Source organism: Ostrinia nubilalis, chromosome 8 (assembly GCF_963855985.1).
Source record: "Ostrinia nubilalis chromosome 8, ilOstNubi1.1, whole genome shotgun sequence".
NCBI classification, from domain to species: Eukaryota; Metazoa; Arthropoda; class Insecta; order Lepidoptera; family Crambidae; genus Ostrinia; species Ostrinia nubilalis.
The window spans coordinates 13,382,725-13,404,520 of NC_087095.1; the positions used below are offsets into that span (position 1 = coordinate 13,382,725).

General features: G+C 36.4%; 3 protein-coding genes across 5 annotated transcripts; all 3 read left to right on the top strand.

The window, feature by feature from the left end:
- The first annotated feature begins 2,328 nt into the window (after positions 1–2,328).
- On the top strand, positions 2,329–12,455 carry LOC135073981 (pyruvate kinase-like). 2 transcript variants are annotated; one of them, XM_063968262.1, is made up of 11 exons: positions 2,329–2,581; positions 2,759–2,985; positions 3,356–3,691; positions 3,848–3,991; positions 4,073–4,177; positions 4,250–4,492; positions 4,812–5,034; positions 5,413–5,602; positions 6,072–6,128; positions 6,942–6,963; positions 7,263–7,331. In XM_063968262.1, the coding sequence occupies exons 1-10, from the start codon at positions 2,476–2,478 to the stop codon at positions 6,949–6,951; spliced, it is 1,641 nt and encodes a 546-aa protein (XP_063824332.1). In that variant the 5' UTR covers positions 2,329–2,475; the 3' UTR covers positions 6,952–6,963; positions 7,263–7,331. The 2 variants fall into 2 exon arrangements, with proteins under 2 accessions (XP_063824332.1, XP_063824333.1); XM_063968263.1 differs by lacking the exons at positions 2,329–2,581; positions 2,759–2,985; positions 3,356–3,691; ... (3 more) ...; positions 4,812–5,034; positions 5,413–5,602 and adding exons at positions 7,693–7,919; positions 8,171–8,500; positions 8,609–8,755; ... (3 more) ...; positions 12,062–12,251; positions 12,351–12,455 and having other exon boundaries at positions 6,082–6,128; positions 7,263–7,421.
- LOC135073982 (uncharacterized) lies at positions 9,081–10,278 on the top strand. The gene has a single exon (XM_063968264.1). It carries the CDS (start codon positions 9,201–9,203, stop codon positions 10,134–10,136), a length of 936 nt encoding a protein of 311 aa, XP_063824334.1. The 5' UTR covers positions 9,081–9,200; the 3' UTR covers positions 10,137–10,278.
- A 2,463-nt stretch (positions 12,456–14,918) lies between the features above and the next one.
- On the top strand, positions 14,919–19,942 carry LOC135074232 (pyruvate kinase-like). 2 transcript variants are annotated; one of them, XM_063968526.1, is made up of 8 exons: positions 14,919–15,025; positions 15,524–15,656; positions 16,729–16,952; positions 17,222–17,698; positions 18,762–18,863; positions 18,934–19,179; positions 19,283–19,505; positions 19,679–19,942. In XM_063968526.1, exons 1-8 carry the CDS (start codon positions 14,987–14,989, stop codon positions 19,864–19,866), a joined length of 1,632 nt encoding a protein of 543 aa, XP_063824596.1. In that variant the 5' UTR covers positions 14,919–14,986; the 3' UTR covers positions 19,867–19,942. The 2 variants fall into 2 exon arrangements, with proteins under 2 accessions (XP_063824596.1, XP_063824597.1); XM_063968527.1 differs by having other exon boundaries at positions 19,283–19,419; positions 19,679–19,790.
- Positions 19,943–21,796: the final 1,854 nt, after the last annotated feature.

Genomic DNA, 21,796 nt, shown 5'->3' on the forward strand with positions numbered 1-21,796 from the left:
GTTAAGTACCTACCTCTTTTATTACAGACGAATTCCAAGTTACAAACTTGATATTACCAACGTAAACACGAAAGACAAAACAAATCTTTCCAAAGACCTCTTAACAGAATTATTTTAATATTATTTGTCCTACAAAATACCCACTGTTTGTATAACTTTAATACCTTTGCGCCGGAGGGATAATATCGTACAAATTCCCCTGAAGGGTAGCCGAAATTTGTTTTTAAAGAAAACGGATTGCAAAAATATTGGACCCTTTCAAAATATAATTACTGAAGGCACCTGGACTGGCATCGGCAAAGGATCAGTCAAACGATTCAACTTTTTGTACGAACTTTCGCTTCTTCAAGATCGATTAATTTTCTTCTAGAATTTTCATTAACTGTTTTATTAATAGCGTTGTTTTAATTCGTTGCTGATAACACGTTTTATGGTATTTAAAAATTTCAATATGCCGAGTTTAATTAAGCTCTATACACTCGATCAGCGTTATAACGTAACTTACTAAAAAGTAAAGAAAACCAAATACCGCTTGCGAACTTTAAAAGTAATTTTGGAAATATTTTCCACTAACTGAGATTTAAACACGGTATACGCTGCCAAGACTACCTTGTTGGCAACATCTCCGAATTTGTCATGCTCAGCAAGAATAACGCTGTACTCGTCCAACTAGAAAAACATTGCGAAACTTGGACAAAGGTTGGTGACTGACCCCCTCTTTTTTCCATAATTCATGGGTATTCCACAAGGAATAGACAGTTTGATGTCGCCGAGATCACAAGCAAACTCGGAGACATGGGGGAATACCTTTACACGGGCCAATATAAAAGATCCTGGCCCATTATTTATGCCTGGCCGTTGGGAGACTCAGGCAAAAATTTTACTGTTGTAATGTTTTCTTTTCTGTTAAAAGTAAGGTCACATTAAACTGTTCGTTCTTTTCGTGTCTGAAGGATAAGCAAATATTTGAATCATTCGTTCTTTGAGTAAAGTTCGCAATATTAAACTTACATAAACAAACATAATAAATACAAGACTGAAAATACATTCGTTTACGCAGTTTTCTGTTTATAAATTTCTAAAACGATGTTTATTTAACTTAGTCGCTTAATACTGTGAGGCTAGGTGGTTAAAACATTAAATGTATTTATTATTTATGCCTACTCAAACTGTTTTGGTATTCTGATCCAAGAGAAATTACATTATTTTGTTTCTTCTCAACATTGTCGATAATTCAGTGCCAAATAACATGGACCACAAATCATATCAAAAGGTACGTTTGATAGTCAGTAGTACGCTCTCCAACCAGGCAATGTCTCCATTTACAAATTCAGCCTCAAGAAACTAAACTATATTTAATTTTCAGCTTCTTCAGACCAATCTTCCTTTCTTGTAAGCGGACTTGCCATTTCTCATAACCGATATTTATTCACACAGCACAGTGGGATTCGCGAGCTTTCCGCGCCACTTAGACGCAATAGCGGTTTAACCGAAAGAAAAATATACAGATCCTTCTTATTTCCTTTGCCTTGGGCAAAATAAATCTCGAAAGATACAAGCCACGTCGCGCCGAGGCACAAGCTAACTCAAAATCAACATTGCACCGCGGTTGTCCTGTTTGTCCATTAGCAAGGGAACATGACAAATAGAGGAAAGAATGGGGGACAGAGATTCGTTACTTGGTATCTGGCCACTTATAATTTTGTTGTTGCATCTGGGACAAGCGTATTTGCTTGAAAATGTGTTTTCTGCTGTTTTGAAATGGATGTTGTGAGAGATATTGAATTTGAAGAACTGCCAAGAAGTTAAGTTAGTATCAGACTTAAGAAAATGCCGCAAAATGCACCTATGAAAACAACAGAAAGATGCATTAATAATTTACCGTCGTGTTTACTTGGTTAAGCAATGCATTGACAAATTATCATGGAGATGTTGATAGCAAACTCAGTGTTTCAATATTAAGTACCTACCAAAGCTAAGCTTCTGTCTGTACTATGATCAAACCCTAGTTAGAATAGGATTTGAGCTCAGTAGTGAGATGTAGGTAAGCTGGACGGAGGCAGGTCATGATTCACAAATACAGCTGGGTCGCATAGTATGTGTAGAAACACACAGCATGGATTAAACAGTAACTGACATAGAGTCCTAATATTACCTTTGAGCCCACGCGTACGAAGAGTGTAGATATTTATGTTTGCTCGAATCGTCATTGAAAGTTTTCAATAAAACCGAACATTTTAAAACTTTTTGATCTTCTGACCTACATGGATTACTAATCTGTAATTTTTGATATGTCACAGGTGGGATTGTTTTTGATTGACATTTTGAACTGTTGTTGCTATTCTCACTTTTATGAAAAACTTTTATGAAGTATTTTATTCTGTTAGGCTGATGCCTTTATATCTTTCATGTATTTTTGTATGAGGTGATTTACATTGTTAACATTTTTTTTTGGTATTTTTATTATTTATCACAATGGCTTTGCTTCCGAAAACCAGTGAACTTGAATTTCAACAGAAGGTTCTTCATCAAAAAAGAATTGAGAAACCTTACCGACTCACACCGTACATTGTAACTATTTGTAAGTGTTTTGCCAAGTCTTTTTTCTCATGCAGAATGATTTGATTAAGCCATGATTTGGATGTTATGCCCTCAATAAAAGTACAAGCCTAACACTATTGCATCTGATTTAGTTATAATATTACATACTATTTTCCATAAAAATGTAGTTTATTATGCTGTTTATACTTTGCTACAGGTGAAGGAACAATCTCAGAAATCGACATCCGAAACTTTTTGGAGGCCGGCCTTCGGATAGTAAGATTCAAAATGACCCATATTGCTAGAAAAGATAAGGTGGTACTGCTCTCAAATCTAAGAAAAGCTATTACATGGTGCTGCGACAAATACGAACAGTCTACTTGGCCAGTTGCTGTGTCCATTGATTTGCCGAATGCCTGTATAAGAACTGGATATTTGAAAGATGTAAGACCAAATCCAAATGACCTTTTTTCTTTGTTTAGCTTGGCTTCAACAATTTCTCAAAATTACTCCCTTATTGACTTTAAACGTGGGACGTCCACCTACAAGGTAGACCGATGACATCGTAAAGGTAGCAGGAAAGCGCTGGACGCAGGCTGCTACCAATCGATCAACGTGGAAAGCATTGAGGGAGGCCTATGTTCAGCAGTGGACGTCCTATGGCTGAAATGACGATGATGATGATGATTGACTTTAAAAAAATGGGACATACAGAACAATTAGATAGAGACTAAACAATTAAGCTCCTATAATACCTAGTTTGAACTTTGCAAAGTGATATTCGAATCATAATCAATGTCATTTTCGAACACAGGAAATAAACAAAAACAGAATATTCTTAGAAGAAGGTAAAATAATTGAAGTTACAGCCGAAGTTAAATACTGGAACCAGTGTGATGAAAAAAGAATGTTTATTGACGACCCATTCACCCTTGAAACGGTCAAACCTAACACCGAAATAAGCATCAATTTTGGTGCAATTACAATGATTTGCACTGAAGTTATAAACCCGATAAGTATTAAATGTAAAATAGTCTCCGGTGGATACCTATCACACGCACAATTTGTATGTATAAGAGGAACCAGACTTTTAAGACCAACGTTATCAAGATTGGATAAGCAACTGCTCGCATTTGTTAAAGAATATGAGGTAATTCTCTAAAATACACTTTCTTTTCCATTTTAAATAAGATAAGTCCTTTTACCCCAAGGTTTTTGTGTGTGGATGATCTAGAATAGGTAAAAGAAGAAAAAGGTCTTAGTATAATAGAAATAAACCTAACTTAACGTAATATTATAATTTCAGCTAGATGTAATCACAGTTCATTCTATTCGTACAGCGAAAACTTTAGGGAAAGTGCGTGCCTTTTTTAAAGGCTGTCATATGCCAATGATCATAAGCACAATATGTGAGCAAGAAGGACTAGATAACTTAGATGAAATTATTGCTGTAAGTCATTAAGATATAATTAAAAACAATTCATTGCGTCACACTTAGTTAAACGAATTTAGTCCTTATCCAATTTTACAGGCATCAGATGGAATCATACTAGCAAGAGAATTTCTGGCCGAGTTTTTGGTAAAACCAAATCAGTTGATATCTATACAAATGTACATTAGTGCAAAGTGTAAACAAGTGAGTAGATAAACATTTTCATTTGAAATTGAGAAGTGGACTGAATCAGAATTATTTTTTAATTCGTTTTAGCAAGGAAAACCATTTTACTTGTCTGGCAATGTATTGGAAGATCATTTACAATTGGGCATTATATCGTGTAGAGAACTTAATGACGTCACAAATGCAGTAATGCAAGGAGCCGGGTTTGTACTCAAGAGCTACGCTGATGCCACCAGCCTTTTGGATTCTATGAACCATTTGAACTCGGTTTGCAAACTGGTTGAAACTATGACTCAGCAAGACGAGATGAGTTTCTGGAGGCTATGCTTAGATGTTAGCTTGTTTTGCTTTCCTGAATAAAATAGGTCATTAATATCACCGAAGTCAATATCTTCACCAATATCAGCATCACTATTAATTGGTACACGTGATAGCTTTGTACTTAAGCTTCAACCACACCAACGCGTGCAGATCGCCATCGCCGGCGCAATCATAGGCCAATGACAGGACGATATTTAGGTTTCTTGTTTTTCATTGCAGTCACATTTTTAAATGCGACACTGAAAGTAATTACTTTCAATAGCTACTGTTGTAATATAAATTACAAAGAGCGAGATTAATTACAAATATTTAAATTAATATTATTTATTAGTTACCACCACCAGTGACAGCAGTCGACGCCAGCATCCTAGCGTGCGCGATAACAGCGAGACAGTCAGGGTCAGTAGCAGTGGTGGTCTTGACAGTGACTGGCAAGACGGCTGTGCAGCTGGCCAGGTTGTCGCCAGACGCTATCATATTGAGTGTCAGCGCCGACCCCAGGGTGTCCAGGCAACTCCAGCTGTACCGGGGCATCATACCTATCACTTATGACCGTAAGTTCACTTCAGTCAGTACTTATCTGTTTATGGAAATAAATTTTTTTCATCCTTAAGCTCAATGTCCACATAGTGAAGTATATCTAGGGTGTAGAATGTAGAAACATAGCTGCATAAACTTATATTTGTGTAGGCCTGCTTATTCACAAACGATGCTTGCTTAAGTGAAGCAGCAAATCGTACGCATAGCGTTGACTAGAGCTCTGTGATTGGTTCGTGTGTCCTCAGAGTAATGTTTGTGAATACGGGCGTTAATCTCTGTCGTCAGGAGAACATGACTTACCCACCTATGCATCATTTTTTCTTATTGGCAACTGCCTGCTAATCTAAGTAAACTTAAACTGAAACAAACTATGATTGAGCATTTTTTCACAGAAAAATCAGTGAAAGACTGGTACGGCAATATAAACGCTCGTGTCGAGTTCGCCGTCTCCTACGGCTTGACGCACGACCTTCTGAAGTACAGTCAGATGTACGTCGTGCTGCGGAAAGGCAGCCCTTCTAGTGCCTACTGCGACCATGTCAGCCTGTGGAAGGTGGTCGTCGAAGAAACCAAAAAGAAAGGGTGAGATACTGGAGGATTTTCTATATAAAAGTCGTAATACCGTTCTTTATTTTATTTATTTATTTATTTACACTTTTGCACATACAACTGTACAGTGGCGGACTTAATGCCAGGTGGCATTATCTGCCAGTCAACCACAGGTCGAGCAGAGAGACTAAGGCGGTGTAATAAATATGACGTTTAATTAATATACTTACATAGCATTAGATAAAAGTCATAATCTGTTGCCTTAAAATAACGAATTACAAACTTAAGCTCTATTCGCACTATTGTATAGTTAGTATAGTTGTTGCAATTCACGAAGGCCAGTGAGCTTTACATGTGTGGTGGCTCGCTACTAGTCGCTACTGTTCGTATGCGTATACACACAATAAAGCTCCCTCGCCTTCGTGAGTTGCAAGAACTTAGAAGTGACTTTCTGAAAATGTGCGGTTAACGATTTAAATTAATTAACGATTTTTGGTTCCAGACTTGATTGCCCTGAACATGCGTCAGATCCTGTCCGCCATTATCACAGTCGTCTTAGGTTATAGTTTTACTTTTTAATGTAATTTTGTTTCTTTTTCTATTTTTTGTATGAATTTCTTCTTAATTTCTTACTTTTGTATTTTCTTACTTTAATTTTAATATTTTTGTAGTTGTTTGTATATTGTTTTATCGGAGTTTACTTAACTTGATTACATTTATTTATTTTTGGTCCTTTATTTTATATTATTTAACCTTTTCCTGTAACATCGTTTTGGTGGATTTGTTTGTAAAAGACTTCCAATTAACTTCTCTGGAACATACTCCATTACAGAAAAATGGCGTATTTTTTATTTGAGGTTCCATTAACTGGACAACTGGGAGTTCAATTCTTAGAAGTTTTTCCGCACAGATACGAGTATACTGTATGTGTGTGGCTTTTATATTATATTTTGAAAACATTCTTACTTTTTATGTTATTTTTAAAGATACAATAACACTTGATCCATTTAAGCAACTAATATTTGTTTGCTTGTGAAAAGTAAACGGCACATATTGTTAGGATGCATAAAAATCGAGGTAAAAAGTAGCTTTTTGTCTATTTAAAGATACAATAACACTTGATCCATTTAAGCAACTAATATTTGTTTGCTTGTGAAAAGTAAACGGCACATATTGTTAGGATGCATAAAAATCGAGGTAAAAAGTAGCTTTTTGTCTATTATTATTTAAACCAGTCATAAGCTTGAACATAACTGTGCTTTAGTTATATTAATGCTTGAGTTCTTGAGTCAGTTCCTGTGTAATGAACAATTCGAGTATTTAATCAAAACTATAGTAAAAACTTGCCATAATAATACATTATCTTTTACAGAAAAAAATAACGGATGTTTGAGGTACGTAATTTGTTTAGGCATGATGACTCTACTCAACTTATAATAAATTAATTATTAAATAATAGCTTCTCCCATATGATACGTACCACAAAAACTGCTCGAAGGTAATCTCGTGAACTGTGTTTTTCGTTTTTCTTGATTGATTGACGCCTTTGACGCACCCATAGTGTGACAGAAGTTTGTGATGATGTTTATGTCTGTGTTTATGTCTTTGTGTTTATCCTAGAAAAACAGCGTTTTTGAGTTAATTTGCTCTTTGTATTAATTTTAATTATTCGTATTGCTAAGCTTTCTAACAGTTTCTATTTCTTGAGGGAAGTAAAAAAGAGACACCCAAGCATCAATCATGGGACCAAAAGCAGATATGATCAAGTTTGCTGACGTGGACTTTGGGAAAGCTGCTGTCGTACGTCAAGACCCATATAAGCAAAGGAGAAGCCCCATTATAGCTACTTTATGTAAGAACGTTGTTACAAATTGTCTAAGAATCTAGAAGTACTCGCACCTGGGAATTGAACTGTCGCTTGAAGATACTGTACTTACGTATTCAATTCAATTTTATTGTTTGGTTCCCAAGTGTGGCACAATAAGGTGACCTCTTAGATACCTGTATCATTTTACCTGTAAGTTGACTATACCTACTCTTATACCTATCAAAACAAACAAAGGTTTCTCCATCTAATAGACGTATGTAGGTAGAAGATTTAAAATTATATTCAACATATTTAGCGGATGCAAAGCTCACCCCAGTAGACATCCAGAAGATGATGGAAGCGGGTATGAATGTGGCCAGATTCAAGATGTCGAATACAACAAAAGGGGAGAAGATGAGGATGCTTGGAAAGGTGGATAGAGCGGCCTTGAATCTGTGCAAGAAATTTGGGGTGAAAGACTGGCCCATCGCCACTTGTCTGGACCTGAAGACTTGCGTGGTCAAGACTGGCTTGCTTGAAGAGGTCAGATAAAATTCACAAACTTTCTAACAAATTGTGTTTTTCGAATACACCAACTAAAGCCCAAATAATTTGTTCCAACAACAACAACTTGCTTGGCACTTTATACAAACTTGTTCTTTAAAAGAATTTAAAATTGGCCTGACATACAAATAAATAAATAGGTCCAGACTCTTTCATTCTAAAACTTTGACTGTATTTTAGTTTAGTCAATCTTTTAGTTAGTTTGATTTACAAGCCATTTTTTCTTACAGGAAGTAAATTCCATCCCAATAGCAGAAGGTTCTCACATTCTACTCACATATAACTTGGCAGATTTTGACAGTTGTACCGAAGAGAAGATATTCGTCGACAACCCATTCTTGACCACTGAAGTCAAGGTTGGCATGGAAATATCTATAGGGCAAGAGGAACTGATACTACATTGTACAGAAATAGTAAATAATAAGACCATAAGATGCATAGTGTCTAAGGGTGGCAATTTGTTTAATATGGAATACGTGTCAATGAGAGGAGCAAAGCGTCAAAAACCATTGCTGGGCAAACGGGACTTTCAAATTATTCGGTTCGCTATCGAGTATCAGGTAGAGAACTCTTTAAATTTTGGGTAATTCAGTTTGCAATGTAACATAGCAAGCAAGGTTTGTCTGTACTTTGGTATGTGTACTTTTAAAATGGCAACATTTTTACAGGTAGATATAATACTTATAAACTACGTACGCGAAGCAGAAACATTGAGGAAAATAAAAAAGTACATTGGACGTAAAATAAAAAGACCCATTCTGATAAGTGGAATATGCACGCAACAGTGTCTGGATAACATCGATGAAATAGCAAAGGTAATAATTTATGTATTCCTTTGTACTGGCGATAGGTGAACGAACGTCCTGTGTTACACGTTACACACAAAGTAATTTAAATTCTGTTGAATAGGTAATTATTTTTTATGACGTTCTAACCTTGCTTGAAGCAGCAAGGTGGCAACATAGACATAGGTAAAAATTAAATATCTTACATAGCTGAGTTACATAGATAACTCTTTGCGTATACCTACATAAAATTATGAAATGACCGATCTTTATGTCAGTATTAGACATTAGCCATAGAGTATATTATATATAGGACATTAGCATTTGACACAATGTATGACACTGACAATTATTTTTTATATTGTTTACAAGAGATAAACACAGAATTTTATCAAATATAAATTTTCGCTGATTTCAAACGTTTCTTATTATCTTTGATTTGAAAACCAACAAGTGTAAAATAACAAAAGAAATAATGATAAAGGATAGTTCACCCAAAGATCCAGACACGATTACATTAGACATGGATGTTACGGAGAGTCAAGAGATACCAATAACATCACAAGAGTCAGAAAATACAGAAGACAAAGAGCGAAAAGTAGAAATGGACTCAAATACAACGAATAACTACGTCGTATACGAGTATTTAGGACAAAATATTAGGCCAAATAAAGTTATATGGGTTCAATATGGTGGTGAATATGGCCCTGAAGGTGGTGGAGGTGGTGGTGGTGGTTTTGCTTATGAACCATCCAGAAACTCATTTATACGGCTAGTCTTTGGGATTGTGTTGTTCATGCTAATATGTACTGCGGGGTTTAATGTACTGGTGCATCTTTTGCCACCTCTTCGTAGCATGTTTGAGAGGTTTGGCTTCTTTTTTGTCATTGGCGCCATGATTTTCATGATTGGTTTAAGCTGCTCGATATCTTTCTGTCGCTGCGCAAGGGTTCCGCCTGGCAGTTACATTTGCCTCTTCCTAGCCGTCGTCGGGATGAGTGTCATAACCTCATGGTTCACGGTAAAAGCAAAAACTATTTTAATCGTGTACGCTCTGATTGGGACAACTGTGACGGTTCTTGTTTGTATTCTAATTGCGTGTTCTTCGTTCGATTTCACACGTTTTTGGATCTATATTATAGTAGCGGCTACAGTTTTCGCCGTTTTGTCCATGTTGCTCACGATAGGCATGTTCATATTTGATTTTTACATTAAGCCTCTTCACATAGTCATCCTCTTTGTAGGTACCCTTTTTAGTGTTGTGATACTCATAGCAGAGCTTCAAATGATTATCGGTGGGAAAAGCATGGAAATAGACGAAGAAGACTATGCGCTTGCAGCGTTTATGGTGTACACATCCATTGTCGATATATTCATAAGATTGTTAATGTTGTCCGATTTGTTAAGTTGACCATAGGTATTTCAATATTCGTGTCTTTTTCGTGTAAATCTGATAGAGTTAAATAATATAAACAAGAAAACTCATATTTGAAAGAAGAATCTGGACAACGTATCGGAGTGGCTTTAGAAAAAAGCTACGGCTACGCTTTGAATACGTTGAGAGTAAGTAATAAGCTGTCGTATGTCGATAATAAGTATTCATCTCATTAACTTTTCATACATCATGCATTACAGACTTAAACAAATAGATATTCAAATCAATGACCTATTGATAAAATACAAAACATCCTAAAGCTTGAATGAAGAAACTGAATGGCTGACTCAATAAATGACTCGACATAATTTAATGTAGAAAAGAAAAATGTCGATGAAACTACTTTCAACATAAAGAATTTTAGTACCTAAATTAAATAAAATTTATCTTACTTAAATACATCTAATATAATACTTTTCAATTTTATTGCACAGGAATCCGATGCGATTGTATTGTCCAGAGAATTTTTGCCTTACGAACTGGAGCCATCCAGACGATACAAATTGAGTCAAATACAAAAGTGGCTGGCAGCAAAATGTCAATCGGTAAATACTTTTTTTTTCACAGACCAGCAACTCTTCAAGTAATAACAATATTATTTATATTGTTTTCTTTTGTGTTTCAGCATGGAAAACCTTATTACATATCGGGCGGTGTTTTCCAAGACTCTCTTACAAAAGGCGAATACAGTGATTCTGAGGTATCCGACGTAACAAATGCCTTGCTCGAAGGAGTAAATGGATTTATACTGAAGGATTGCAACGATACGGAAAACGTTATTGAAACAATAAAGTCCCTGAATGAATTGTGCCGCACGGTCGAGCCTTATACGCATTCGAAGACAGACTTCTGGAGGCTTGTTGATGAGGTGAATAAAATTTTATTTATAGGATTCCGGGTAACTAAAGTGAAAAAAAATGTCTAAATGCATGAATTGGTCTCGTTTGTGATAGTTAAATTATTTTTTTCTGACTACTGAAATGCTTCATGCTAATTCATTATCAAAAGGCAACTAAATATTTAGAAAAAATGAGAAGGATCTTGATCCTAATATGCAACAACAACACTAAGAACCACTTACATTATTTAAAAAAAAATTAAAAAAAATTATGAGCAAAAAAAATGTTGTCTGCCCAATATCATCTACTACGATTATAAAATGCAAAAATGTCTAACTTCATCTAACATTTCCCATAAATATACTCGATACTAGGATTTTAAAAATATTTATTGATGATTTTAGGTGAAGATGCCCCTAAACGCAGCCGAGGCATGCATGCTAGCATGCGCAACGGTAGCCAACCAATCGCAAGCGCGCGTCATCGTCATGCCCACCGTGACTGGTACCACGGCAAGAGCACTCCTGCGCATGAAACTAGCCTGCCTCGTCATCACCGTCAGCACGCAACCCAACGTCACTCGCCTGCTTCATACCTTCAGGTGTATTGTGCCGCTCATGTATACAGGTTGGTCATTATCACCAGGGTTTTTAATATCCACAGCAGGAATACGATCCTCACCAGTTTTCTAGAAGTAAATGAAGGATGTGGCGTACACTCCCCACACTAGCCAGCGGGTTGGCCAAAAAATATTTTGTCACTAAAAGTAAACTGGTAAATTCCTCAAATAATTCCTTACTACTTTGTATGCCGGGGGAATTAAATCTAAAATTTTTAATAGAGAACTTATGCCCGTTTTCACCATCAATCCCTATTTTTTAAGTGACCTCTATGGTAACATTTAACATATTATTAACAGGAATTTGTTTTCATTAAGGTCACTTACAAATTAGGGATTGGTGGTGAAAACGGGCATTAATCTAACAAAAATAATATTTGCGTCTCCAGCCTACTCTATCTAATCTTTCAATCCTCTAGATTATACGATTTTTTCCTACCCAGGAAAACCAAAGAGTACTTGGAACCTTAACGTGGAAGCCAGGGTCCACTTCGCCATAGAATATGCCGTGAAGAGGGGCTGGTTGACATATGGTGACATCTACGTGACTCTTCAGAGAGCCACCGAGGAGAGTTCTTTTTGCGACCTGGTCAGGATTTGGCCAGTCACCATCTCCATAAAAGCTTTAGTCGAGTAAGTTACGAAAGATTCATGCCATATCCATACTAAATGAGTCCAGTTTCCAATGACAAATAATTATGAAGCAGTTCAACAGTTTAATTTTCTTTCCAGATGTCTTGATGATGAAGAAGCTGAAGAGGCAAAACATTCTTGATAATTTATATTTTTTATGTGTACTATTTGCAATTCTATGTAATAAATCTACCCCTAAAGTAATTATGTTTTAATTACAAAACCCTCAACCCTCAAACTTTTCTAGTTATTTTCATGGTCTCTATCATACGCCCCATACGCCTTAGAAGTCCGAATATAGAATACCTAGAATAATGCATGGACGATGGTGATTCTGTCTCAGGGCTAGCTGGTCACATAACATCACAATGATATGAAATATCAAAACACAAAATACAATTTTAGCTCAGTTTCTATTTGCATAGATATAAAATATATTTCGAACAAGCATCACGATCGCAAATTTCATTGATTACGGGCCTCTGGGAATCATTCGGTAAGTTTGCCAACACAAAGGGTTTTACCCACATACCGACAAGGTTTTTATAGATGTCCAGCACTAAGACCTTACTTGCTCAGTCTCTGATCCTGCCTATCCTCGACTATGGTGATGTATGCTGTACGGACATCTCACAGGAACTTTTAAACAAGCTGGACCGCCTCTTGAACAACTGCATCAGATTTATCTTCGGTCTCCGCAAGTTTGATCACATCTCACCTTTTCGCTCGCAGCTTGGTTGGCTTCCCATCAGACAGCGTAGATATCTTCGTTCACTTTGTATGCTTCATTCAATTCTTTTCAATCCTGACTCTCCATCTTATTTAAAAGATAAATTTCAGTACCTCCACTCCACTCACAATAGAAATCTTCGCTCTAGTCAGTCTCTTCAGCTTGCCACCCCTCATCATAGCACTGGCTTCATGTCCAACTCTTTCTTAGTCTCCGCTGTACGGCTCTGGAACGGCCTTCCGGCCAAATTACGCAAACCTTCTTCCAAATTTACTTTCAAAAAGGCACTGCGCAAACATTTCAAGGAATGACCTTTTTTTCTCAATTTTCTCGCTATCTCAGACATGAGTGATGTGTACATATATAATATTATTATGTTTATGTATTTATGTGTATGTCTATTATATTTATTTGTATTATGTTATTTATTTTATGTAATCTTATGTAAGTAGGTTTATTATCAAAAATGTTAATTTTTTGCACCGCCTTACTCTTTCTGCATGACCCGTGGTTGACTGGCAGAGAATGCCATCCGGCATTAAGTCCGCCACAGTGCATTTGTTACTTTGTGTGCTGAAGTATAAATAAATAAATAAATAAATAAGTATCCCCAAGAGTTTTCACTAGACGCACGAGTTGACGTAAAGAATTCGTTTTGTACAAAGTCTAGTTCGAATAAGATGTGCAAGGAATATTGGGAAACTTTGGGAAGTCGGGCTTGCAAATCTAAAGTTTATTTTGCATGTTTCCAGCTATGAATCGACAAAGGTTTGGATAAAATGTAATGTAGACACCAAAATTATTTAAATCTGCATAAATTAAAAAACTTCATTAAAATAATGAGTTCATTTATTGAAACAAACCGTGATATCAAATCAAATCGTCTGAAATTTTGAATAAGCGGATATCGTAAATCATTTCATCCACTTTGTACGAGTATAACCACTTATTTCTTATCGGACAAAGAATTACACAGGCAAAGTGTTTAGTTACCAAAAGCACCCAATTCCTCCCCTAGGTTTTTCATTTATCTGTTCCGCAAACTTATCCTGATCCCTGGTTTTCGCACAAATAAATCCGGCTTTGTTTATTTTGGCGGCTTTATTTATTTTTGTCGGCGTTGTTAGCGACAGCTGTGTTTATCATTCCGCTTACGCTGATCGGGCTTCTTCGGCCCGTTTTGTAATTCACCTGACGGCTTGCTTAGGCCCTGAGGACACGTTGACATAGTTCAGACAAGATACAAGTGAGAAAGAAATGAGCACAGTAGGTGTAGGAAAGAAACTATTAATTATTGAGGAGATAGAGAAAATTATAATAAGCTTCAGTGAAAGCACGTTCTACTTACGTAGTGGCATAGGCTGGACGCAGGGAAAACGATAAGGCGAAGAGATGGTTGAGACATTAACTCCAATTATAAGGATTCCTAAATTACATGCCTTAAGTAGCATCACTTGTTGTGAGCATGTAAAATACCTCAGCATATTTAATAAAAAAATCACATTCAGGAGGATTCATTCAAGGGAACAGCAATTAAGTTTCGCGTCTAAATCGGACCTTACTACCAAGTTGCGTTTTGTCGCAGGACCCGCGAGCCTGAAAGGGGGTAATCCGTGTCTGATCCGGTTAACGCGGGAATCGGAAAAATCGCAGCTGTTTGACAAACGTTTGGACGGTAGGCTGCTGCGTCAACAAACCCCAATCTTTTGGTCAAATTAACGTAGAAAATAACAGAAGAAAATTAACTATTACATACGAGTACAAACTACAAGTTAGTTTTAAATATAAATAGGTACAATATAAAATAATATAAAAATACATACGTTTTTACAAAAACATCGCGTCCATAAATAATATTAAATTACAACTAAACTTTGGCGGAAACAGAAAATACCTTGACGTCCTTTGGCGTTGAGTCAATTCTGACATTTCGTAATCTCTACATTTGCTTTACAAAAGAAAAGTTATTTTACTGATTTTAGATTTATTTTAGTATAATTATAAAATGGTGTGGCCTACAGAATTTGACGAAAAACTAGGCGAAGTAAGTACGATATTGAACTGTTTGTTTGACGAGAATTTTTCCAACGTAATCACAAAAAAGCAAAAGTTAGTATCTTTGAGTTACTGATGGATAACTAACGGGTAGTTTGCTACGAGCTACAGATAAATACCTTATGTTTCTATGTGTATTTGAATCCGTTGTAGAATACAATAATGCGTATTGTAAATAGGCTGACAAAGGTGACTGACGGCACGTATTCACAAACATTACTATGAGGTCTCACAGTGCGCGTGAACGCAAAGGGTGACATACGAACCAATCACAGAGCTCTATTCAACGCTGTGCGTTCGATTTGCTGCTTCACTTGAGCAAGCATAGTTTGTGAATACGGGCGTGAGTTTCTTCCGCCACTTCTTCTAAGCACCTGCCCATATGTTGTCCCGAAGTGGTGGTAGGGCAAGCTATATTTAGGACGTGCATAAGTGCCCTGGAAAGGGCCTATGTACTTAATAAACTATTTGTATATTATTTTACAAGTATGATGCCATGGAGCTGCCTGGTCAGCAGCTGCCAGCAACAAACGCTTTTACGCCATTGGACCATCTGCTGAACTTGGACATCAAGGCGCCACCAGGCTGCCAAAGATTGACTCCCATTATTGCCACTATGGGTAAGAGCGTTTCCTTTTAAAAACAATAAAATATGAAAATGTGTTGAAAAAATCAAGAGCCCTTTAGGAGGAGCTTCTTGGAGGAGCTTTCATCAAAAATTATTTTAGCCCATGCGAAACCAGGTCGCTATTTAAATATATATATAATAGACCCTATAAAAAAGTAGATAAGATTTTCCTGCTCAAATTATTATTCATTTATAATATGGTGAAGGAACAAGAAATATAAATACAATACATAGTTACAATACAATATAGTTTTGTTTAATAAAGGGGTTAGTTTATTCGCTTAGCTAAATCTGCTGTACAAACTTAACAGTCTCACTGAACAACATTGTGGTTTACGTTTGGTTTAACTATCCTGATCTGACAAGCGTTAGTTGCAAGTGAAGGTACATTCTAATGCACCATCTTATATGCTAAATAGTTGGCTGCATTTAAGTACACACCTGTGTTTAGTCGGATCGTGTTACTGTCAGTTTCGTTACGCTCCGGTTAAACCACGCGAATTTCAAAGAGGTATAATACTGGTTTGTGGCATTAACTTCGCCATGTATACCTCACGTAGACTAAGTAAAGTTTTAATTAGGTTGACTTAAGAAATCATAAATGAATTAATGGATACCTCCTGAATTTTATTCCATATAACAATACTAGACTTAAACTAACAGTGGTATTTAAATAAATTGAAATAAAAGTATTTCCATAAAACTAGTCAAGTATAAGAAAACTACGAAAGTATGAGCTAAATAATAGACTGGTTATTTTAAGACAACCATTTTACTAGCAACAGTCAGCCCAGGAATGGAACTCGTGTCCCTTTGCGGCAAAGACAATTTACCGCGCCACTTGCGCCATCGTGTATCTTGTAATTTTGTTCCATATTTAAAGTATATTCGCCATCACATGTTATAATGTAATGTTCCACAAAATCATAATTCTTCGGAAAAGGTTGAAACCTAAAAAACAAAATTTATTAGGACATTTTGTAGTTTAGATTTGTTTGCTACCGACCAGGAATTGCATTAAATTACTTGGAAGGTATTTTCATAGTCTTTGTTTCTCTTGAAAGGCAAATCGACGAACGAATTAGAAGTAATGGAGAAAATGATGGCAGCGGGAATGAACATAGCCTTAATCAACATGTCGTTCGGGTCGCGAGAGGAGAATGTGGATACGATTAAGATGTTACGGCAAGCTGCGAAGAACTTCAGCGTCAATATGGGCAGGAATTACCCCCTGGCCATCGCTGTCCAACTAGCTGGCAGGAAGATACGGACGGGACGCATTGCTGACGTAAGTAGAAAAAGGAGAGAAGTTATGAAACAGGTATACACCGCGCGCGAGCTGAATGTAGAGCGCCAGAAAGCAAAATTTGCAAAAATACTTACACTTAAGTATTTATGAAGATGACAACTCATGATGATGACGCGACTCTCGCAACAAATTACGAATGTGAAAACTAACTTTAACTCACTTAGGAGCGAAAGATAGATTTTTCTAGCACTAGATTAAATATTTGATTAAAGCCTTGATTGCTTCCTAGTTAAAACTTTTCTTTTCAGAGTTATGGTGAAAGTGTCGAGTTAAAAACTGGTGAAGTGGTTCGACTCACAACAGATGAAACGTACAGAGAAAGATGTTCCACGTACACAGTTTACGTCGACTTTATGTACTTCGCTGATCAAATGAACAAGAATGACCTGGTTCTCTTAGATAATGAGACAATCATGTTGAAAGTGGAGATGATTTCAGCCACAACACTTACCTGCAAAATCGAAAGAGGGGGCTTTTTGGGTTCATACAAGGATGTGTTTGTACCCAATGTTGTGTTCGATATGCCAAACTTTACTGACAGAGACAAACTTGATGTAGAAATGGCGATCAAGAACCAGGTAGACATTCTTATCGCATCATTTGTAAATTCAGCAAGCGCTGTCACGGAGCTCAAAGGAATTTTAGGTGAAAAGGGAAAGAAGATCGCCATCATTGCTAATATTCAAACTATTGAAGGTTTTAACAACTTTGATCAAATTTTGACTGTAAGTTACCTATAAATTAAGCTTAATAAAATTCAGCATATCTAGTCAAGACATGCTATAGTACGAGAGCCCACGACCAAAACCATGTCTCATAGCAATACGGCAAAAACCCTATAAAATCGTTAGATTGTATGATTCTGAACCCGACTAGGTGTGTAGTAACGGTCGAAAGTGTAGCAACTGCGTGGGAGGCCATTTCTGCTGTGTCAAAAAAAAAGACAGTCGGTATTATAGCAATACGTCTGATAGTGAAAATGTACATAGATTTTATAATTGTATTACGAAAAAGTTTGTTTTCAGACATTTTGCGCGTAGCATATAGCCTGAGCGCATTTTTGAAAATGTCAACAAATTTAGCCGACCTGTATCATAGCAATACGGATAATTTTTTTTTCAACTTTTCGTATTGCTGCCATGATTACCAAAAACCTGTTTTCAGACACTTTAAGTGTATCAAAAAGTTGTATGATAGAGAAGGTGCTACACTTAATTTGTCTGATATAAATTTTTTGCACATGTGGACAACTTATTTTATCATGTCCAACAATTTTCAGACATATTGCTATGATACCGATCGGTAAAATTTGTTAACATTTTCAAAACGGTCTCAAAATTTAATGCGTTCACATTTCCGTCTGAAAATTGTTTTGTTCGCATCAAATAACCAAAATTTACTAATAAAAAAGATTTTCAGACGTATTGCTATGAGACATTTTTTTTGTCTCATTTTTAATTTTTTTAAGTGATTTTACGGGTTTGCGCTACACCACTAACGTCTGAAAATAATGTTTCCGGTATCTCAGAACTATCATTCAACTACAGTCTGCAAATCAGACATATTGCTATGATGCAGTTCGGTAAAATTCTTTGACAATTTTGAAAATTCGGTCAGATCAAACGCTACGCGGAAAATGTCTGATATTGGTATTTTCGAGTTCAGGATAATCGTATCTATCGATTTGATGCGGTTTTGGCCGTATTGCTATGAGACAAAAATTTTGGTCGTGGGCTCTCGTACTACTAGATAAGAAACAAAATTACAAACACTCTTCGAAACTTTTAGGTTGCAAACGGTATCATCATAACTAGACAAGAGCTTGGATCAGATATTACGCCAAAAAAATTGGTCATAGCCCAGAAGAACATGATAGCCAGAGCAAACAAGGTTGGTTTCAACAAATGAGCTCTTATTTTGCGCTGGTCAAATGTAATTCAATCTTTGATTATCTTTTCAGAATAACATTCCTGTCTGCATCAGTGCACATTTGTTAAGCAGCATGAGGTACAAAAAGATACCTCTAAGATCGGAACTGCTAGATATAGCCAATTGTATCTTAGACGGTGCGGATGCTCTGATACTTACAGCTGAAACTGCTGTGGGGCAGTACCCAGTTGATACAGTGGCCTGTTTAGCAAGTGCTTGTAAAGAAGCAGAAGCTTGCGTTTGGACTAAGCAACTTTATCATGATCTTATAGAAAAGGTATTGATCAAAGATCAATTAATTCATTAGCATTTGAAGTATACTAACCACTGATCTCAGCGTCTCTTCCGAGTCTTAAATAATAAAATGCCAATGATTCTAGACACCACTACCCTGCGACCAAGCAACAGGCGCAGCTTTAGCAGCAGTACTAGCAGCCCAAAGAGTTATAGCGGCAGCAATCGTCGTAGTGACCACTACTGGAAAGTCAGCTCAGCTCGTCGCTAAGTATAGACCCAGGTGTCCCATCATTTCTGTGACTCGATACGCACCTATAGCTAGGCAGATGCATATGTGGAGAGGAATCATTCCTTTGGTTTACGAGGGTAAGTTTTTTTATTGCTTTACTCTTAGATCTCCATTTCATTTTCGTCTAGTAATTAAAAGGGTCGTGTTCTTGCAGTGGATACCTAATGACCTGATAAAAAATAGTAAAGTATCGCTTTACATACAGGTTGGCGACTACTATAGCTAAATCATCTTGTTGATATTTTTCTAGATTCTCCGGACGTTGACTGGCAGAATGATTTGGAGAAGCGTGTCAACTTCTGCACCAAGTGGGCCATGGGTTTGGGCTTCATCAGGGTGGGAGACCCCCTCGTCATCGTCTCTGGGTGGAGGCAAGGCTCTGGCTTCACCAACACCATGAGAATCGTGTACACGGCTGCTGATACCACAGTCGCTTGATTTATTTTGATTTTTCTATAATTTTAGTTGTTTTGTAAATATTTTAGTTGGTAAATTAAATATTTTATTCACATTATTTTGTGTTGTTAAATTATGGCCTTTGATAACGCGTAAATTTCAGTTATGTTATGAATGGTAATTTTAAATTCTTCTGGTAATTGGTAAAATTCAATTCGCTCTATAGTATGACCGGTTAAATGAGACCTCGCCTGCGGAACGCGGGGGCACAGGGGCGGGACGAGAACGGGGACCGTGCGGGGTGCGGGCGGGGATGATATAAAAGAGATAAAATTTCACTAGATAGTTCTTAAGATATGTGACGTCACAGACTCACATTAACGGTAAACAGGCGGTGATAATTTTTTTTAAATAAATTATTTTCTAATAAAGAAAATAAATTATTTTTAATAAAGAAAATAATTTATTTTAAAATAAAGAAAATAATTTATTTTATAAAATTTTAATGTAACAATTCATGTCGTATTTCATGCAAAATTTATTGTGTGCAAGATGTATCCAAATTATTAATCAATCACTTATGTCCATATCAATATCACTAGAACTTGATTCTTCACTTTCAAAGCAGCCATCATCCGAATTATCTGAATCATCGTGCACATTAATAATAAAATCAACAACGTCATCTAGAACTCCGTCGTGTTCGCAGTATTCATCCTCTACAATGCTCCCACTTTTCTGCGGAATATTCAGCAAATAAATTTTCCAACATATTTTTTTTCTGGTCCAAATTGGAGTCGATACTTTTTTCTGCTAGCTGTCTTTTTATATCACCCCAGACCAACCCAATTGGGTTCAGGTCTGGGTGGTAAGGAGGCAAACGCAACACTTCATGGCCCTTTGCTTTCAATAACTCATCAATTTTATATATGTCCTCTGTGTAATGGATTTTAATTAATTTGGATAAATCATCCTTTTTTAATTTATCATCAAAAGGCACCTCATGTCGTCGTAGCCAATCTTGCATTTCTGGCTTGGTAGAGGCCATCGTCGGCTTTTTTCTACTCTAACCGAATGATAAGCTGCATTATCCATTACTATTACTGAATTTGGTGGAATATTAAGGCATCAGCTTTTCATTTAGCCATTTACTGAAATTCACGAAATTCATTGTATCGTGATAATCACCTGTTTTACATTTGGATTTAAATATCACAAGTGCTCCATCGACAAATCCAGTGTAGCCACCACAATGTATGATGATCAAACGCTCTCCTTTACCAATATGAGACAATACTCCGTGTTCATCCTTTGATTGCCAACATTTTGAAACGTTATGAGACGCATTGGCATAAGTTTCATCAAGATATAAAATATGTCTTCCTTCTCTACGATACTTTTTAATAGTATTTAGATATTTCCACCTCCACGATGTTATATTTGGCTGTTCAATAAGGAGTTTCCTTTTAGATCCGCATTTTTTAAATTTAAAACCTAGGTCATGTAATAATAATCTTAAATATTCTCTGCCGCAGTATAATACATTATCTTCTCTAAGGGTAGCGTTCAAGGATTTCAGAGTTGGTATTTTTTTTTAAATGTGTAATACTGAGTAACTTTTCTTCTTATCACGCCTTTTTTGAAATCATCTACTTCCACCCTTTTCCTGCAGCTTTGTTTCGATTTCTTCGGTGATTTAAATTTTTCGTTGTTTTTTAATAATTTTCCTTGTTGTACAATTCTGGGTACAGTCTTTTCCGATAGTCCAGTAACGTTTGCTACGGTTTTGTTTAATGGTATACCTTGTTGATATTCATCAGAATTTGGATCCAGTTTTTTTTTCTAAAATATTCATAAACGTTAAAAGCTATTTGCTTGCACTGACTATTAATTTTATGTCCGAAAATCTTTCGACTCATCTTAAAAATGTAATCTCATGTATAGCCCTCACAAAGCGTCCGTAACAAAAAAC

What these genes read in the sequence shown, in the direction of transcription:
- LOC135074232 (XM_063968526.1), top strand. Translation starts at nt 14,987, where the DNA reads ATGGTGTGGCCTACAGAATTTGACGAAAAACTAGGCGAA. An exon ending in ACTTTGATCAAATTTTGACT is followed by an intron (nt 17,699 to 18,761) that starts GTAAGTTACCTA and finishes CGAAACTTTTAG; the next exon opens with GTTGCAAACGGTATCATCAT. An exon ending in TGATAGCCAGAGCAAACAAG is followed by an intron (nt 18,864 to 18,933) that starts GTTGGTTTCAAC and finishes TTATCTTTTCAG; the next exon opens with AATAACATTCCTGTCTGCAT.
- LOC135073981 (XM_063968262.1), top strand. Translation starts at nt 2,476, where the DNA reads ATGGCTTTGCTTCCGAAAACCAGTGAACTTGAATTTCAACAGAAGGTT. An exon ending in GAACTGGATATTTGAAAGAT is followed by an intron (nt 2,986 to 3,355) that starts GTAAGACCAAAT and finishes TTTCGAACACAG; the next exon opens with GAAATAAACAAAAACAGAAT. An exon ending in CATTTGTTAAAGAATATGAG is followed by an intron (nt 3,692 to 3,847) that starts GTAATTCTCTAA and finishes TTATAATTTCAG; the next exon opens with CTAGATGTAATCACAGTTCA.
- LOC135073982 (XM_063968264.1), top strand. Translation starts at nt 9,201, where the DNA reads ATGATAAAGGATAGTTCACCCAAAGATCCAGACACGATTACATTAGAC.